At 35.2% G+C, this 17,136-nt stretch overlaps 1 protein-coding gene across 3 annotated transcripts in view; it reads left to right on the top strand.

Moving 5' to 3' along the window:
* Window positions 1-17,136, top strand: part of GLRA3 (glycine receptor alpha 3) — an 81,335-nt gene that overhangs the window by 19,027 nt on the left and 45,172 nt on the right. For 2 of the 3 annotated variants that reach the window (XM_065634035.1, XM_065634034.1), the window contains exons 1-2: window positions 686-770; window positions 7,249-7,316. In XM_065634035.1, the coding sequence (XP_065490107.1) occupies window positions 686-770; window positions 7,249-7,316 (153 nt within the window). Of the gene's footprint in view, window positions 1-642; window positions 771-7,248; window positions 7,317-17,136 lie in introns of those variants that run through there. The other variant, XM_065634033.1, reaches the window with a different exon arrangement.

Here is a 17,136-nt window from a genome sequence, read left to right as displayed (position 1 = left end):
TTCAGTAAGTTGTGGGGTTTTTTTTCCACTGCAGCAGTCACTTTTGTTTTAAGAAAAAACAAACCTCTAAGAGCATGTTGAAGAATACCATTTGCCAAGAGACTGTTTGATATGTTGTATCATGTTTAAATATCAACATAAAACATTGGCTGAACAAAAATTGAGATAGTACTATTATTCTGTGAAAGATCCTTACTACTTTTTTTTTTTCTGACCTAGGCTTCTAGTACACCACACCCAGTTAAACAGACCAATCTCAGAATAGACTCCAACTTATGAGATTCTACATGTACAGCTATTCATGTAGAGGACATTATTTAGCTCTGTGATAGTGGATTGATCACTGTTGACTGGCAGTGTTACTAATCTCCAGAAGTCCTGAGGAAGTGGTAACAGCAACCTATAATGATGCAGCTTAGCAAAATAAAATTAGCATATAAAATGACAGATACAAAAAGAATTTACTGTTTCCATGTCTTTGCTACAACTACTTTTGAAGCATAACCTAGTTTGAAGGGCAGTCGTAGCTTTCCTGCTCTCCTGTTCATACAAGAAGGAACTAAGGGATTGACTGCATAAAATCAAAGTTTCTCTAACAAAATATTTTGTTCTGTTTTTATGTTTGTTTTTCCTTGCTGTTAGCTTGGTGGCCACAAAGGAAACAGACAGTGCAAGATCTCGGAGCATGCCAATGTCACCGTCTGATTTCCTGGACAAGCTCATGGGTAGGATGTCAGGCTACGATGCAAGGATCAGGCCAAATTTCAAAGGTAATTTCAAACCTAAACTTGCAGGTTTTCAGTATTTCTACTGACACAAATGCAGTTTCTGGAACAAACATGAAAACAAAGTACATTCACAGAAAGAAAAGTGCTTACTTTTGCCTTTCTTTGCTATGACAATTTGTTTCAGTAGTAATATACCTTATGGCTAGATTTGAATTGTCTAAGAGGGCTTGGGTTTGTTTTTTCTTTCCTGAAATGCTTGTTAGTGGATTCAAATTCTCCCCTTGGACTACCATAGCCTGAAGCACTCCAGAATGCAAGTTCCATGAAAAAGAGGCCAAATCCTTTATATGTGCCTGATCCTAAATAAAAGGGCGAGTGTGTTAACGACATGACTATCAAACTCAAGAGAGCTGATCTTAGTTACCCAATTTATCACCAAATTAGATTCCTCCCTCCTGTGCCACAGTTCTGCTTTGAAATTAGAGAAGGGACCATCTTTCCTCTTGTTCCTTTCCCTGTTCTCAGTTCCTCATTGAAACTGCTAGTTCTCAATAACTGAAATTGTCTCTTGGTGTCTGACTTTTATGCACCTATCACAAAGGAGATTCAAACAAGACAAAGGAGATTCAAAAAATATTGGGAGTCCAAAGCTTGCAATGCACTGATTACATCTTGGCAGAGTCTTCATGCAAAACATATTATCCAGACTCAGGCATGCTAAAGTAGAGTATTTAGTGAAGGATTATACAAGATACATTATTATACAAATATACAAACTATTATACAGACAAATATCACCCATTCTAACTTTTGCAGTCTGGGAAGTTTAGGTAAAATTGACTTTTATTAGAATGCAAAGAGTTCCAATAATACAGCAGAACTACATGTAATTCTATTTCTGAATCTTTAAATCAAGTTATTGATCTTTAAACTCTCCAGAACATAGGGGGTTTTTTTGAAAGAATAAACCTATTGTGACTAAAAATTATATCATTCTTACTTTGCCTCAGCCACCTTCTCTTATGCCTGTCTTCTTGAGTCCAAGAGATTCTCTTAGCTCTAACATTTCACTATAAGGTGGGGTTTATTCCATGTTTACTACAAAACTTTTCCTTCAAGCAGACAGGCCTTCCTCATTTAAGTCATCTGTCATCGCCTTTCCATCTTAATTCTTATTCACCGTTACATTTTATAGTTTTTTGACATCTCCGAGTCCCGGAAACTTAAGTGGTTATGACTCTAAAGACATAGCTATTTACTGTTTTTGCCAGAATTTGCCCACGCTGATTCATAAGGACCAAATAAGTCAAATTTTGTCAAATTACTTCCTTACCAGTAAGCCATAAACAGTTGATGCTGTATATATAAACTTATTACCCAGGATTTACTGCAGCTGGAAGTGCTTTGCTTTTAATAAGTTATCAGTGCTGATATTTCTCAAATACTGACAAACATACGCTGGAAACTCAAACATACAGCTAAAAGATTTACAACAATGATCAATATCCCTGACGGCCATACAGAATAAGTCCCCTGGACTTTCCTTGCCGGAACTATTCTGAAGAATGTTCCAGTGCCTGGCTTCCTGGAGGGTTAATGTATCAAACAATATTTACAAAGTAATGCAAAACACTGTATTTCTAAAATTACTTTCTTACATGAGTGGTAGCTGTTAAATTATTTTTGCTCCTTATTAAAGTTATCTTGACTTGTTGCCACAGTATACTCTTTAACACGCAAACTGCAAGTTCAAGTTAAGGTAAAGCTGTGCTGGTTAGAAGAAGACCTCAGGCAAAGCCTAATAACTGCAGGTTTTCTTCTTTTTTCGAGTCTCCTGAAGTGCTACAGACAAGTGGTTAAAAATGAGGAGCTTACAGCTTGTAAATTTATTTGAAGGCTGGATTTTGGAGTTTGTCATGGACACTAAGCAATCACAATCTTCTAATAGGGCTACAGTGAAGAACAGGCAGATGGCTTACAGATTAGTGAATTCAATACAGTACTTCTTGAAAGTACGATTCAAAAGACTTAGAGCCTTGTTTTGTAACTGTTGAAATTTAAAGAGACAAAACCTAATTTGACATTGTTCTTTTTCAAAAAGTGCACATTCTAAATCTTCTAGACAGCTATGCAGTTTGAACAAATCTGCCCAGAATGATTCTGATCTATCACTAAGAATAAGTATCTGCTTAAGTGACTTTACCACTTTCTGGTTACTTTTATTAGTCCTAGAAGAAGTGCTGGGGCTTAATGCCTTTTTGAGTTTTTAATCTGGCAACAGTTTTAAAGAAACAGAATGATTACTAACAAGAGAACTCAAGTAAGCATTTTAAATCATTAGTTCTTCCAATAAAAATCCTATGTAGACAAGATTTTTAGTTGCCATCTTCTAGTCATAATTAATCTTGGTCAATAACACATAATTATGTATTTTACCTGAGTGTTCTGCTTTTGGATAAAGAATTCTGCATATCTGTTCTTGTTCAACAGAAATAACAGAGAAGACTGTTGGTATTTATTTAGCTATGGAATAAAACAGAAAATTAAGAACTCTTGTAAAATCTTTGTTCCTGTTGCAAAATATTTTTATTACCAGTACATCAAACCTATAGGAAGGTCTTTATCTTACTCGGCTGTTCCATATCCCAGACTATATCTGTTCCTGCAAATATGGGAAATACTTCACTGTCTTTCAAATTTGGACACAAGTATGTAATCCATATGTAAAAATTTTCATGGCCTCAAGATGCTCAGCACTACTCTGGTGCAGAAGAGGTGTTATATTTTTAAATCTATACAGTCCTGATTGTACCCTTTGATAATGATCTATTACCAAACACTATTCAGCAATCATTAGTTTATGAACTTCTTAAGCCAGGACTTAACTGAAAAAAATAATATAGATAAATATGTTCTTCTGATCACTTCTGGAAGCTGTTTATACTTTTGACCTTTCCAGTATTTTATGGCAGTAAAATCTTCATGTTTTGGAACAGTGAAAAGTATCATTTTTTGTTTATTTTGAATTTGTGACTATTTTACTTATTTTTATGGCCATATGACATATTGAGAAATGAAGGAAAATTATTACTTCCTTTTGATCTTTACAGATTTGTGTACTTATATATCAGTCCCTACTGTATTTCTTTTCCAATGCTAAGAGATCTGCTCTACTTGAGCTGTTTTGTGTGGCAGCACATCACAGAATTTGTGATCCTTGTTTGCCTTTTTGACATCTCCTTTCTCCCTAATATATCCCTTTGAGGCAGACAGAGGAGCAATTTTGGAGTATTCAAGATGGAAGTTCATGATCTGTTTGTATGGTAGTCCATTTTTTAAATGTATTTCTTTGCATTCTCCTGTTTTTATTAATTACAGAACACGCTTCCAGAGAACCATCCGTAAGTAATCTAGCCTCTCTTTCCTGCATGGAAATAATTCATTTGGAGCCCATCTGTAGGAATGCATAGAAAGGATTATTTAGCATTTGACCAACAACGAATTTCATCAAACATTTTATTGCTTGATAGCTCAGTATTTTGTGATTTTTCTGCATCTCTTTGCAGTCAGCTTTATATACAGCACCACTAAATAATCTTATATCGGAAGCAAAATTATATTGCCATATCTTCCTTTCTAGGACATCAATATTGATCTGAAAAGATTCAGTGGAGATCTGTGGTTCAACTCATCAACATTAACCTCGCATTTTGAAAATAGTTATTTATTCCTAACATTAATAACTTTAAAGAAAAAGGCCTATAAAAGGAGTGTCTCTCACTTCATCAAGATTAACATTCTTAAAAAGCCTTCAACAAAAGATCACATTGAAAAGTTTTTGAAACTCCAAATAAATTATTTTAATGAATTTAATTATATATTACAGTTTAAATTAATATTTATTTAATTAGATTGTCTTTGTCCACATGCTCTTCAGGTCTCTCAGAGAGCTTCAGTAGGTCTGAGAGATGTAATTTCAACAACAATAATATTAATCAATATCTCTTAATCATAACACTTATGATTTCTACCAGTTTAGCCGGTACAGAGGTAAGGTTTACAGGGATAAAGTTCATTGTCAACGTCATCCACCATCATATCTGGAGTCTGTTTTTCTTTTTTAATTTGAGTTATAGGTGCTGGACACGGTACACATTTCCACTGATAACAAAAGTGACACATGTGACAGCTGACTCACAGTGATTCATATTTTCAGTTTTGCAAAGATTTTTATAATATCTGGCTTGATATCACCTCAACCTGTCAGTTTGTTCCTCTTCATTTAGTCTGAAATGTCTTCTATAGTCTTCATAGAAGTCTTCCATCAGAATAGCTCAAGTATGTGACACAGCTTGCAATTGGAGACGAATGCTGCTACAAAGATTTCGTTTAGTTTTTTTGCCCTGACCTTCTTCATTTTCATGGATACTTTCATATCTTAATCATCTTCTCTTGACTTCACCTTCCAGATCCTGGCAGGATTCTATTTTTAACACCTTGCAGGTAGTTATTGTTAGCTTTTCTGCCTCTAGCAAGTTTCAGCTGTATTTTTTCCCCTCTGTCTTTAATTTATGTTAAACTTGCTTGTTTCTGTGTTTGAATATGACTTCCAGTTTTAACAGCTTTGTTTCTTCTTTTTTTTGACCATGTTTTGGGAAGTTCCTTTTTACTCTCAGCACAGTATCTTTGAGTAATCTCTAGACCGTTTGAAAGGTGTTTTTAACTTATCCCTTCATGCTCTTTTTAACAAGCTGTTAACTATGTTTTGGTAATGCTGCTTTTGAAATTAAGCATCAATGTTGTAGTGATTTAGGGCTTTTCTTTATAAAAACAACTATGTTGATACAGCAAACTTACACTTTGAAGCATAATACTATTTTAAACAAGATAGTATCATACCAAATTTGAAATGTTGACAAGTAGTACAACATGAAAGTGTTTGAAAGGAAAGCTGCCTTGCCTTGCAAATTATCAAACATAGTCAGGAAGTACAATTTTCTCCCTGACAGTTTTTAGTGACTGCCTTTGTTCTTCTCCCCTGCTTTTGCTTTTTCTCTTGGTCCTTGTCAGGAGTTGTCAATGTCAAGCTTTTATTGAATTCTGAGCAGTATTGGATATGCTCAACAGCTCTAAATAATTAATCGAATTAATCAATTCAGCAAATTAAACAAAGTGAAAAAAAATAGTGTCAAAGTGACTGCAGAGTGATACCTCCTTACCTTAGAATTCTGCTCCATAGCTGTAGTCTTGTGTATTATAATGACTGCAGTACACGCACTGATTTTTTGTTGCAATTGCCATATAGTACTTCAAAGCAAATATTGCCTTGAGAAAAGAAAACTGGATGTTCCAAGTTGTGTCCTGTTGGCAGAATTTGTAATGGCTGTTCTGATTCTTCAAGTATTTAATATCAAGTTCATTGGTCACATTAGATTTTGCTAGTTGCAAACCACCAGCTCTGGCAGAGCAGCTTCTTACTTCAGTGACCCTGAAAAATAAATATTACGTAAGGGTTTGTAAGACTAGTCCTCAAATTCCTGATATAGATCTTTCATTATTAGTGACTGCTAACATATGCAAAAAGGAACTAAGTTCTCCAGTGCTGAAATGTATTATTGATATAAGAATATCAAGGTGCAGGATGGCGACAGCAAAATGTCGTGATGGAAAAACTTTGTTTCTGCTGTACACAGACTGACAGCTGTAAGAAAAAATGGAGAAATTAGCATGCTCTACCAGAACGCCATTTTTACAGATACTTGCAGAGAAATAATTTCAAACCCATTCCATGAAAAGATGATTCATTGTTCAGTTATCATGACTGCTCTGCCAATACTGATGCTTCACAAATGCAAGATAAGACAGAACATTTGACTGAAGACCCATGGTAACAGAAAATTCAGTTTAAATGGATTCTTAACCATTTTTTTGATTTAAGAGAAATAAGAATAGAATCTAAGCCATTCTTTCCTATCCACATTTGTTCCTGTAAGCGGTAGAGATAAGAGCAGCAATAATGTGTTTCTGTTACCAGTGATGACCGATAGGATTAAAAGCAGCAGTCTTGAGTGAAAAAGTTCACTTTTTCCCATAATTGTTGTAAGAAGTGACATACATTGCTCACTAAAATGCATGTAAAAATATTTTTTACTATATATTTCAAATGGGGTGTTGGTTTTTTGCATAGAATCATCTGTGCAAGTTTAGAATAGTTAACTTTCTCTGGTTTTGTGTTTTTTTGGTGGGGTTTTTTCTTGTTTTGTTTTTGGGTTTGGTTTTGGTTTTGGTTTGTTTGTTTGTTTTATTGCTAGAACTGGCTAGTCAAGTAGAGTACCTTTGAGAAAAATCAAAAGGAATGTTATTAGAAACCATTCAACTTAATTTTGCATTAAATGAGTTGTGACTGTAGCACTACTTCCTCCTAAGTCGATAAACATTGTTTCATAATGGTTTATATTCTACAGTCACTCAATAAGCAATGATTCTAGAACAGGGACTGGTGTTTTTTTGTCTTTTGCAGGCCCTCCAGTTAATGTCACATGCAACATATTTATAAACAGCTTCGGATCCATTGCAGAGACAACCATGGTAAGATATTTTACCTCAAACAATGTTTAAAGTTCAAGTTAAATATGTTCAATGAGCTCAACAGTTATCTAAGGCTTCTCTTTACCTGGACCTAAATGAAGAATTAAATCCAATTCTGAGAACAGAAAGTCAGAACATTTAATTTGGCAATTGACTTTTTCTAACAGAAAATTCATCATTATAGCATCAAACACACAAGTAAAAGTAAAGCCAAGGGGTTTTTTGTTTGTTTAGATGTTGAACTGTGATCCAACAAAAATAACTTTGGATAAACTTATTAAACAGGTGAAACATCTATGCTGATAACTTGGAGCACAGATTTACTCCTTTAAATTTGGTGAGAGAGAAGATATAGACATTCTTTCTCCATGCAAATATCCCATATATTTTGAAGAAAGGCAAATAAACACATTTTAAAACACTTACATAGTACTTTGGGGACACAGAGGGTTAAAATAGATAGAGATGAAAGAACTGTGTAAGTTCATAAAAAAAAAAAAAAGTAAATACTCTGAAATCCCTACAATTTCAGGGATCAGTACACATACTTGGAATGACAGAACACAGACTAAAAATAACTGGTATAGTTATAGCCAAAAAAAACCAAACACCAACCAAAAAAAAACCCCAAAGAAACAGAAGAAACCAAACCAAACGAAACCACGCACACAGAAGGAAAAAAAAAAAAAAAAAAAAAAAAAGAAGAAAACCACAAACCACCACTAAGCAAAAGCCATCCTCCTGAATTACCAGTAAGAGGAAAAAATGAGATCTTTCTATGTAACTGAGGAACTCTAGTTAGGAAATCAATAACAAATTCATGAAGTCAAATATTTATGTCCCATTTCTCCCAAGTGATGTTCACAGCTGCCTGATCTTCACTCACCTTGGAACATAGTAGTAGAAGTTACTGAGAGGCAGATGATCTTTTTCAGGTATAAAAATCACTTTAATTTGTATTTGGGTGCCTTGCCAGATTGCAAATCCCAAACGGATTGACATGGCATCCAAGGAGATTTATTCAGGTTCAATCAGAGGATTAACCAATTCCCACAGGATTAGAATAGTGCTCCACAGCTACTTTTTAATGGCTGGATGGGTGAATCTGGTGCAAAGCAGGAGACAGATCACAGGGTCAGTAAAATGCAAAAATTCAGCAATTAGGTCACTATAAAAAGGATATTTGGAAAACTGAAGTTGCTACCCTTAAAAAAATTGTCCTGGATTTGGGAAGAGGATGCCTGAGTTCTTGTCTCATGTCTATCTTCTATCCAAAAAAAAAGAGAATTATAAACATTTCCTTTCAGTAAAACTTAGCAATTAACACAATACTTCAGTCTTACAAGGAAATCACATTCTGTTCTGTGTTGCCTTGAAAGCCAATTAAAACAGTTGAGATAGACCACGTGATCTGTAACAAATAGTTCCAGGTAGTATGTTACAGAAAATACCAAACCTGGCCAGAACCATGGGATTTTTCATTCTATTGATTATATGCATTCAAAAAAAGTATATATATTTTTGATGATTTTTTTTTCCGAACTGTGAACAGAAGGGCTTAAGTAAAAAACAAGTGCAAATTAAAACCTGGCCACCGGGTGGTACCTTGAAGTCTCACTGGCATTTAAAACTATGAACTGAATAACAGGATATGCATATAATCTATCAGCTTTAAAGAAGTCCAAGTACATCAAGTCACATCCTTCACTGTCACTGTGGTCGTTCTTGGCACTGTTAGTCTCGCTGTTGCTCTGGTTCTCTCACTCATAACTAAAATCTTTGAGCACCCTCTGCTGCTGCGGTTATGTACAGCACAGCAAACAGTTGCAGAAAAATAATGGGTTAAAAAAAAAAAATCAGCTGTAAAATGGCCCAGTGCCAACTTTACATTACCAGACTTTCTAGTTCTCAGTAAGGAAGAGAAGGGTGTCAATGTGCAATTGGGGCTTATGGTGTACAGCAGGAATCAGCTTTTGGGCAAGCAGATACTCTTATCATTCATCCAGGCCTGTTTAGGGTTTTACAGAGAGGTCTAACAGATCAGGAGAGACAGCCAAACCAAAGAACTAGCTTAATTTAGCTTACAGCTTGTTAAATCTGTAAATTGGTTCATTCTTTTTCTTTTTTTTAACATTTCTTTCAACTTCTTCTGAGTATGGGTTACAGTTAATTGATATTCCCTTTCTTTGTCTCAAAAGACAAATCAGATCGTTCATAGTGGGAAAAAGGCATGCACGCTGCCTCTTGCTAGGAAGCTATGAATCGTGTAAGTTTAAGTGATCATATGAGGAACCTAATTTACGTCACGTATGTTCTGAGGAGGCAGAAAAAAATCACTTAATTTAAAACTCCCTTAAAAAAAGCTTTCATCATCAGCATCACTTAGAGTCCAGCTTTACCAGTCTTTCTATGTTGTTGAGCTGAATGGTAGTAGATCTGTAGATGTCTTGATGTTCACAAAGTGAGGATTTCACATTCATCCTCAAGCCAAGTAAAACTCATATTGTTTCACACATATAAAGGAAAACCTTGGTCCAGTCTTTCATTTTTGACATGTTGCTACTATTCTTTTTTCACATAAGGATTTAGAAATCTTGAAGAACAGCAGGAGAGTAAAATGACTATTTCATGATATGAAATAAATGTAACTTAATTTAATTAACATATGAGGTTTTTTATTTATGGTAAATAGCAAAGTACCTAAGCACGCTTAACCTTAAAAATCTGAGAAATTAATAAGATTGCTTGGTCATGTAAAGTTAAATGCATATTGCCAAGATGGGAACCATATCCTACGGAAAACCAGATCATTTTCTTATTGGTGCACTGGAACTAGTATTTCAGGTTTTATCACAACATCCTCAAAAGTTCCTTACAGAGTTTCTCTTTGTAGCTCAAGCTGTGTATTTGCACTGTATCTCCTAATGTTCAGAGATTACCTGATTCTTAAGAGCAGTGTCACTGTCACATTTATTGTTGGCAGTTAGCAACAAAACAAAACAAAGCTTATGCGGTCTTACAGGTTGAGAATAATATCAATGCCAACATTTTCAGCTACAAATGTTCAGAGACAAAATACTGAATACATGAAGCAAAGGATACAGAATAGTTAGGCTATGGGGTAGATAGTAGGCCATATAAAAAGTCTCCTTTTATTTTAGTAAATATGATTGACCAACTTCTTGAAGGTTTTCTGGGTCTTAAAGATCAGGAACAACACTTTGATCTTAATGCAGATTTACAGCAGTATTTACTATGTATTAACATGCTTAGCATAATACATGTGCTAAAAGTGCATTCAAAGAGGCACTCACCAAGAGATCTAGTGGCAAATGACAACAGCACAGTCTATTAACACATTAAGAAGCATATGTCTGTTATTTGTTCCTGCCACTTTTTTGCTGATGGGCATTTCTTAACTGAGCTTGAAAAGAACTGTGTTATCTTGAATGTTTTTAGGAAGCAGATGATAGAACTTTCTGTGCTCCTAGCACTAATGAGATTATCTTACATTTACAAATAAAATGTGCTTTTAACCTACATTAACCCATGTTTAAGCCACCATAATTACTCTCATTTCACGAGTCATAGCTCTTTAATTTCATTAGTTTCATTTTTCTTCAAGTGCGCATTTCTGTTTATGCTCTATTCTACATATTCTAGGTTGTCTCTAATAGGGTATTTGAAAGGGGTGCTCATTTGTACACATTGCAAAGCTTAATGATAAAGATTTTCACCAAATATTTTTCTCAGTTGATCATCTCAAATACAAGGAAATAGATGCCCTCCTTTGGTAACAATATGTTGAAAAATTCTGTGTAATGGATATAGCAATATGTTAATACTGAAGTGATGGGCAGAAATAGCTACACTGCACAATTTTTATCTCAGGTGAGTGAACACGCAACAAAGGCCACTTTACAGTTTCAAAATTACCAAAAAAAAACAAAACCAAAAAAACTTTCCCTATTTGACAATTCACTCCCTTCTGTCAAGTCACAGAGAAGTCCAACAGACCGCTCTTGTATGAGTTTGGGAGGTGGATTATTTAATATCCTTTATTTTATCATAAATTTGCCTCTGCCACCCTGAGCCTGGGAAGCAGGTGTAGACAGGAGTAGACAGAGGTTTTCCAAATTCTAGCAGGTCTGCAGTTGTCCAGTTTGTAACATAACCAGATTAATCCATGCAAATTCCCCTGCTGAATCTGCCTTCTAAGCAGACAGCATCATATCACCCTTCCCAGATACAGCATCTATTTTCCATATTGTATGGAAATTGTATAGAATACAACCAAACTGTTCTTGAAAAAGCACATTGTGATGCCTACAGTGTATGAATTAGCAAAGAAATAGCATCATTTGTTTTCAAATTTAAAAGTTGGCTTTATAAGCAGCAATGGAAAACATATTGTGCAGTTCTGCTCTGAAACTTTTAGTCTAGGAAAACTTTTTAGAAGGGAATCTTGGAATTCAGATACTGTGTGGTGGAAGATATCAGATAAAATGCTGGCTGGTATTACAATGGTGCAACAGCATGATGAAGCAGAGAGGGACAAGAAAATTTTAGACAAAGGCAGCACAGCTGACTGCCATCCATCTCACTGAGTTACAAGGTGCGGTGAGGTACCAACTGCTCACGACAGCTGATCATGGGTGCATACTGCGTATCGCTAGTGGGTGTTGAGGAGAAGAGGTGTTTTCGGGTGCCTATGAAGAATGAGGTCAGTTGGAGCTGTGCATAAAAACACGGGGTCACATATCCGATTTGTTGATAGACTGTAAGAGATGGTGCAGCAGATGGATGAGTTAGGAGATGCTACACATAGAAAAGACTAGTACAGAAGATACTGCACCTCATGGTTATCAGGTACCAAATATCCGAATTACCATATCTGGGGAAATCTGGTTACCTCCTAACACTGAAACTCATCCTTATACAACAAGCCAGAAATGAGGAAAAATAATCTCACTGCGTTTATCTCCTGGCCTGTGGGAAGCTTATGAGAATGATTGTACTAATCCATATCTTTTCCTAACCTTCTCTTTCTCTGTTGTAAGATGAGAATATTTTCGTATTCTTTCCTGGCATCTATATTGGAGTTTTTTCTCAGGAAATAGCTCCAGCTTTTTGGGCTCCATTTATGGCTCTGAAAAAGTAAAGCAAATGTCAATTTTTCCTTTTTGATTCCTTTGATGATTTATAAATGATTCACCAAAAAAAAATAATAGACAGTGTTTGGATTGGATCATTCCAGAAGTAAATTCCAGGAACTTGGGCAGCAAATGGGCTTTGCACTGAAGAACATAGTTTTGACTATTATGTTTGCTTTAGGTTTGGACTAGCAAAAATGGCTGATTAAATTGGTTTTTAAAAATCATCATAAGCTTTGCCTTTGCTGGAGTTGCTGGCCTTTGCAGAACCTGGTGGCAGGCTTCTTTCCCTGGCCCCTTAAGCCTTTGCTTCCAAAAAATCTTGAAATAAATTATGCATCACAACTACAAAAATGAATCCAGTTTACAAATCAGAACAACTGAAATGCGAATTTTAGTATTTAATTGTGGAAACCTTCTGTTTGTTTTTGCAAAAGGACCACACTTTTACTCTGTTTTGCCTTTGCAATTCTGCTTTATAATCATATTCATCGGTTCTAACGCTGTCTAAAACCCAAATGGCTTCTTTAGATGCCAGCCCTTATTAAAAGTTCTTCCAGAATCTTTATCTCCTAATTCCAAGGGAGATTTAACCTTTAGCCAAATTTATGTCCTGTGTTTACCTACACCCATCTGATCTTGTCCTAGAAAAGGTGGCAAAGAGATCACATCTCATATTACCACCTACCTATGCTTCGTTCCTTTTAGTCTTCTTTCTCTGACTGTTCTTTTACACTTAAAGGAAAAGCCATGACTTACACAGCATCGTGAAAGCCGATGGCATTCCACCATTCTCTCCAGCATTTTCTTTCTTTACATTTTAAAATTAGTATTTTCAACTTGTTTGAATAGCAGCCATCAGGTCCATATCCTGCTATAGCAATTACACCTTTGCATAGAAAAAGCTGTGATGCTAACTAAATTGCAAGCTGAGATCTACTCAGTCACTATCGTAGAAAATCTGAGGATCTGTGAAAATAAGATTGTGGCATCACTACATATCTCTGTTCACATTGTATGAGGTATGCTGTTCATAAAGTTTTATATGTTATTGCAATCATACAATATTCTCTCCATCTAGGTTATGATCATGTATCAGTCATGATATTTCTTTAATTAATAAGGACACAGATACCTGTGTAAAGACATTGTATTAAAAAAAAAATCAAAATACTAGGCCAAAATAAATAATTTTTCAAATATCTTTCATGTAGCTGCCTCATGATGTATATTTAAGCAATGGAAATTAATCTCACCATGATAGATGGGGATTTTGTCCTCAACTCCCATTAATGTTCATAGGAGTTAAGTCCATAAATTTCCATCTATCACCGTAAGAATACAGCCTTTCTCCTTCATTTTTGCAGGAACCTGCAATTTACTAACACTTCATTTACAGAAACAAAAGCTATAGTTGACTTTAGGATAACTGTAAAATTAACCTGGATCAAGAAAAAAAAAAGGATTTTCAGTTTGTCTTTGTTCCTAATTTCGGTTCTCAAGTCTGGTAAATACGTGCTGGAAAAGCTCTCCAGCGCAGACATTTTACATGAAGCATGAACCTTGAAATTATTTCCTTGAATAAATTTGAGTTATTTTGGCATCATTTAAAAATTCAGTTCTGCTCTCATGGCTTCATTCTATTCTGAATACTTGATACTTCATGCACTCTGGGTGTGCATTTTTAATTACAATAGCCAAAGTAATCACTCTGTATGGAAGAGTTGTACACTCAAATTTTAATACATCATATGCACACTGCAAAGACATATCCTAAATCATTAAAAAAAAAAATTGAAACCACTTTATAACACTTTAAAATTATAAAGTAAAATCACACAATTTATTAAACGAACTTGCAAGAGTGTTTTCTACATAGCCTTTTTTTTTTTTTTTCCAAAGAGAATACATATCATGCTATCAAATGTGGTTGCTAACAGCTGGTAGAACAAGAGATATTACAAGACCGTGATTCAGGCTCAATTGTTCTTTAAAAGCCAATACAATCACAGCAAAGTGAGTGCTGATATGCATCTTTTACTGACCTGCACTTCCCTGTGTCATTACTGGCATTACAATGGTGCCGGATCTTCCCTCCCCTTCTTCTTTCCTCCCCCTCCCCCTGCCAAATTCTTCCAGATTCTAATGCAAATTTACACAACAGTAAAACTCAGCATCTCTGAGACAATTTTTCTTCAACAGCACAAAGTAACCTTTTTGACTTCAGAATCTGTCTTGCTTATCATGTAGCACTCAGCAGGCCCAGCCATCTCCAACAGCAAAGAAATTTGATTCTGGACCTTCCCTCACTCTCAAAGCACTTTCCTTTGTCTCTTCAGCTAGTTAACCATCTCAGCCAAGAAGTGCTGCTCTGTCATCTAGATTCACCAGACAGGTGTATCTAGACAAAGATCTACAGATTGCCACCTTCCTCCTTCTCTCCAAACTGCAGGTAATCCCAGCTCACAGGTTTCTCTGCTTCCAGTGCTCCAGCTTGCAGAGGCTTTTGCTTTCTCAACAACCTCCTCCATGGGTTTTGACACGGGGAAGCCAACAAAAATCAGCTCCCTCTAGCTGCAGCCTTCACAGTTTGGAAAGTTCCCAGCTTGCAAGCCTCTACAAAACATTATCAAACCCTAGGAACAAATTTAATCCCATATCCTTCTTTCCCAGGAAAAAAAAAACCAGTCAGCTGCCTCCTCAAGGCATTTCTTATCAGAGACTGTGAAGCACTGTGAACAGATATTGATCAAACACTTCATCACAATCATGATAAAACAATATACTGGAAAATACATGATAAAACAAGATACTGAAAGTGAGTTTAAAAGAAATATATTGGATAAACGTAACTGAGAAAAAATTATGTATTCGCTATTTCTTTGCCTGTTTTTAATGATAAAACAATAATCTTGAAAAGAACTTCTGCGTAATCTGAATTTATTCCCTTGCTTTAAAAAACAAACAAAACCAAAACAAAACAGTGTTTACGTTACCTGATCTTTCAGTCAGTGGCTTTCATTTTCGGTTAATAGATTTCCAAAATGTAAACATATAGGAACATATAAAAGCTAATTTATGGGCATAACAGGATTACTTAAATAAGATTTCTAGTCTGCTTTCCATCTACAAACATTGTGTGTAGGATCTCTCAAAATCTTCTTTCTAGTTATTGTATCTTTTTTTATAGATTTAAATTGAATGCATTTTAGCTACTTGACTCCTAGTAGGATTGAAGGGATAGAATACTGAAAATTTAATGTTTCTAGTCAGTCTTTATTAGTTCTCTGTTTTGCAATATGTTTTTCTTTATTTTTGTGAACATTATGAAACTGGGTACTCTACAGTTTCAGAAAACTGAATACATAAAATAAAAAATTTGCATGCCTTGATATAATGTCTGTTTTATATATTATATATTATATATAAAAGAAGACTTTTCAAAATATATGTTTATACTCAACACTGGTTAAGTCTTTCATCCATTTTTTGTAATTTTACTGCAATTTTAAAATATTTATGCTAGACCTGACAGTGTGACAAGACCGTTTCCCAGCTTAGCAAAATGTAGGGAAAATGTTTCAGATTTTCGCCTATGACTACTGTTCTGGTATGACTGTAGTATTACAAACCACCGTATTTGAGATCTATCAAAATAAGGTTAGGATTGACTTTTCAATGAGTAACCTCTCCTTCCACTTCATCATGGATGTAGTGGAAGCCCATGAACTTGACATTTCTTCTTTCTCCCTTGACACGCATCTAGACCCACATGCACTGGTCTATAAAATTAATTTATTTGTGAAAGGAATAGGGTAGCAAATGGATACTGAATGGAGTTTGTGCCTGTTCAATTTTTGTTTCATTGCCTAAGTGCATTTAGTGTTTTTAGAGATGGCCTTAACAATCCCTAAGAGTCCCTGGGTTATATAGGCTGGTAGACATAGCATAGGATTGCAGGAGACGTATCTTTTTTGAACCAGCAGCCAAAAGGCAGAATATCTTAGGGCTTTTCAAATGCCACTAGATGTCTTCGGGTAGATAAAGAAATTGTTCTCTTTCTCCTCAATATTGGTACAGTTCAAGTCGACATTAACTTTTATTTGTTGCCATTGCATCAGTGTAGAACTTCTAAAACAACATTATTTTCCTGGCAGATTTGGTGCACTTCATGCCTATCAATCGATTTAAAGATAAATCATATCTAATCAAATTTGTTTAAAGTTAGAGAAAGATCTCTTCCCACAGCCCATTTTAGAAGGTCTTCAAGCTGCTGCAATTAGCAGGCCCTGCTTCTGAACTTGAGCTAGTTCAGCTTTACCTTTTATTTTACCCTATTTATTATATTCTAGATAATGCCATGTTTACCTACAGACACAAGAAAAGATGTAGGGAAAGTTAGTATGGAATTCCCATATTCATCTTTGATCTAATTAGGTTATATTTCCCTGAGGACAAGAAGCAGAGGATCATTTCAAATACAAGTTTTCGATAAAGGTTTCTACTACTAGCCCATTCTCTCATTGAAAGCCTCTAAGTGCTAACATGTAAAATGTCTTAACAACATGGAATATATAGAACATATATAGAGAAAATTTAATAAGAACAAATGAATAATCTCAGAAAAACTCAACTTTTCACTTAGCAAGAAATCCTTTCCGTTGTTA

Source organism: Caloenas nicobarica, chromosome 4, assembly GCF_036013445.1.
Source record: "Caloenas nicobarica isolate bCalNic1 chromosome 4, bCalNic1.hap1, whole genome shotgun sequence".
Lineage (NCBI taxonomy): Eukaryota > Metazoa > Chordata > Aves > Columbiformes > Columbidae > Caloenas > Caloenas nicobarica.
This window is presented reverse-complemented; position numbering and strand designations above follow the sequence as displayed.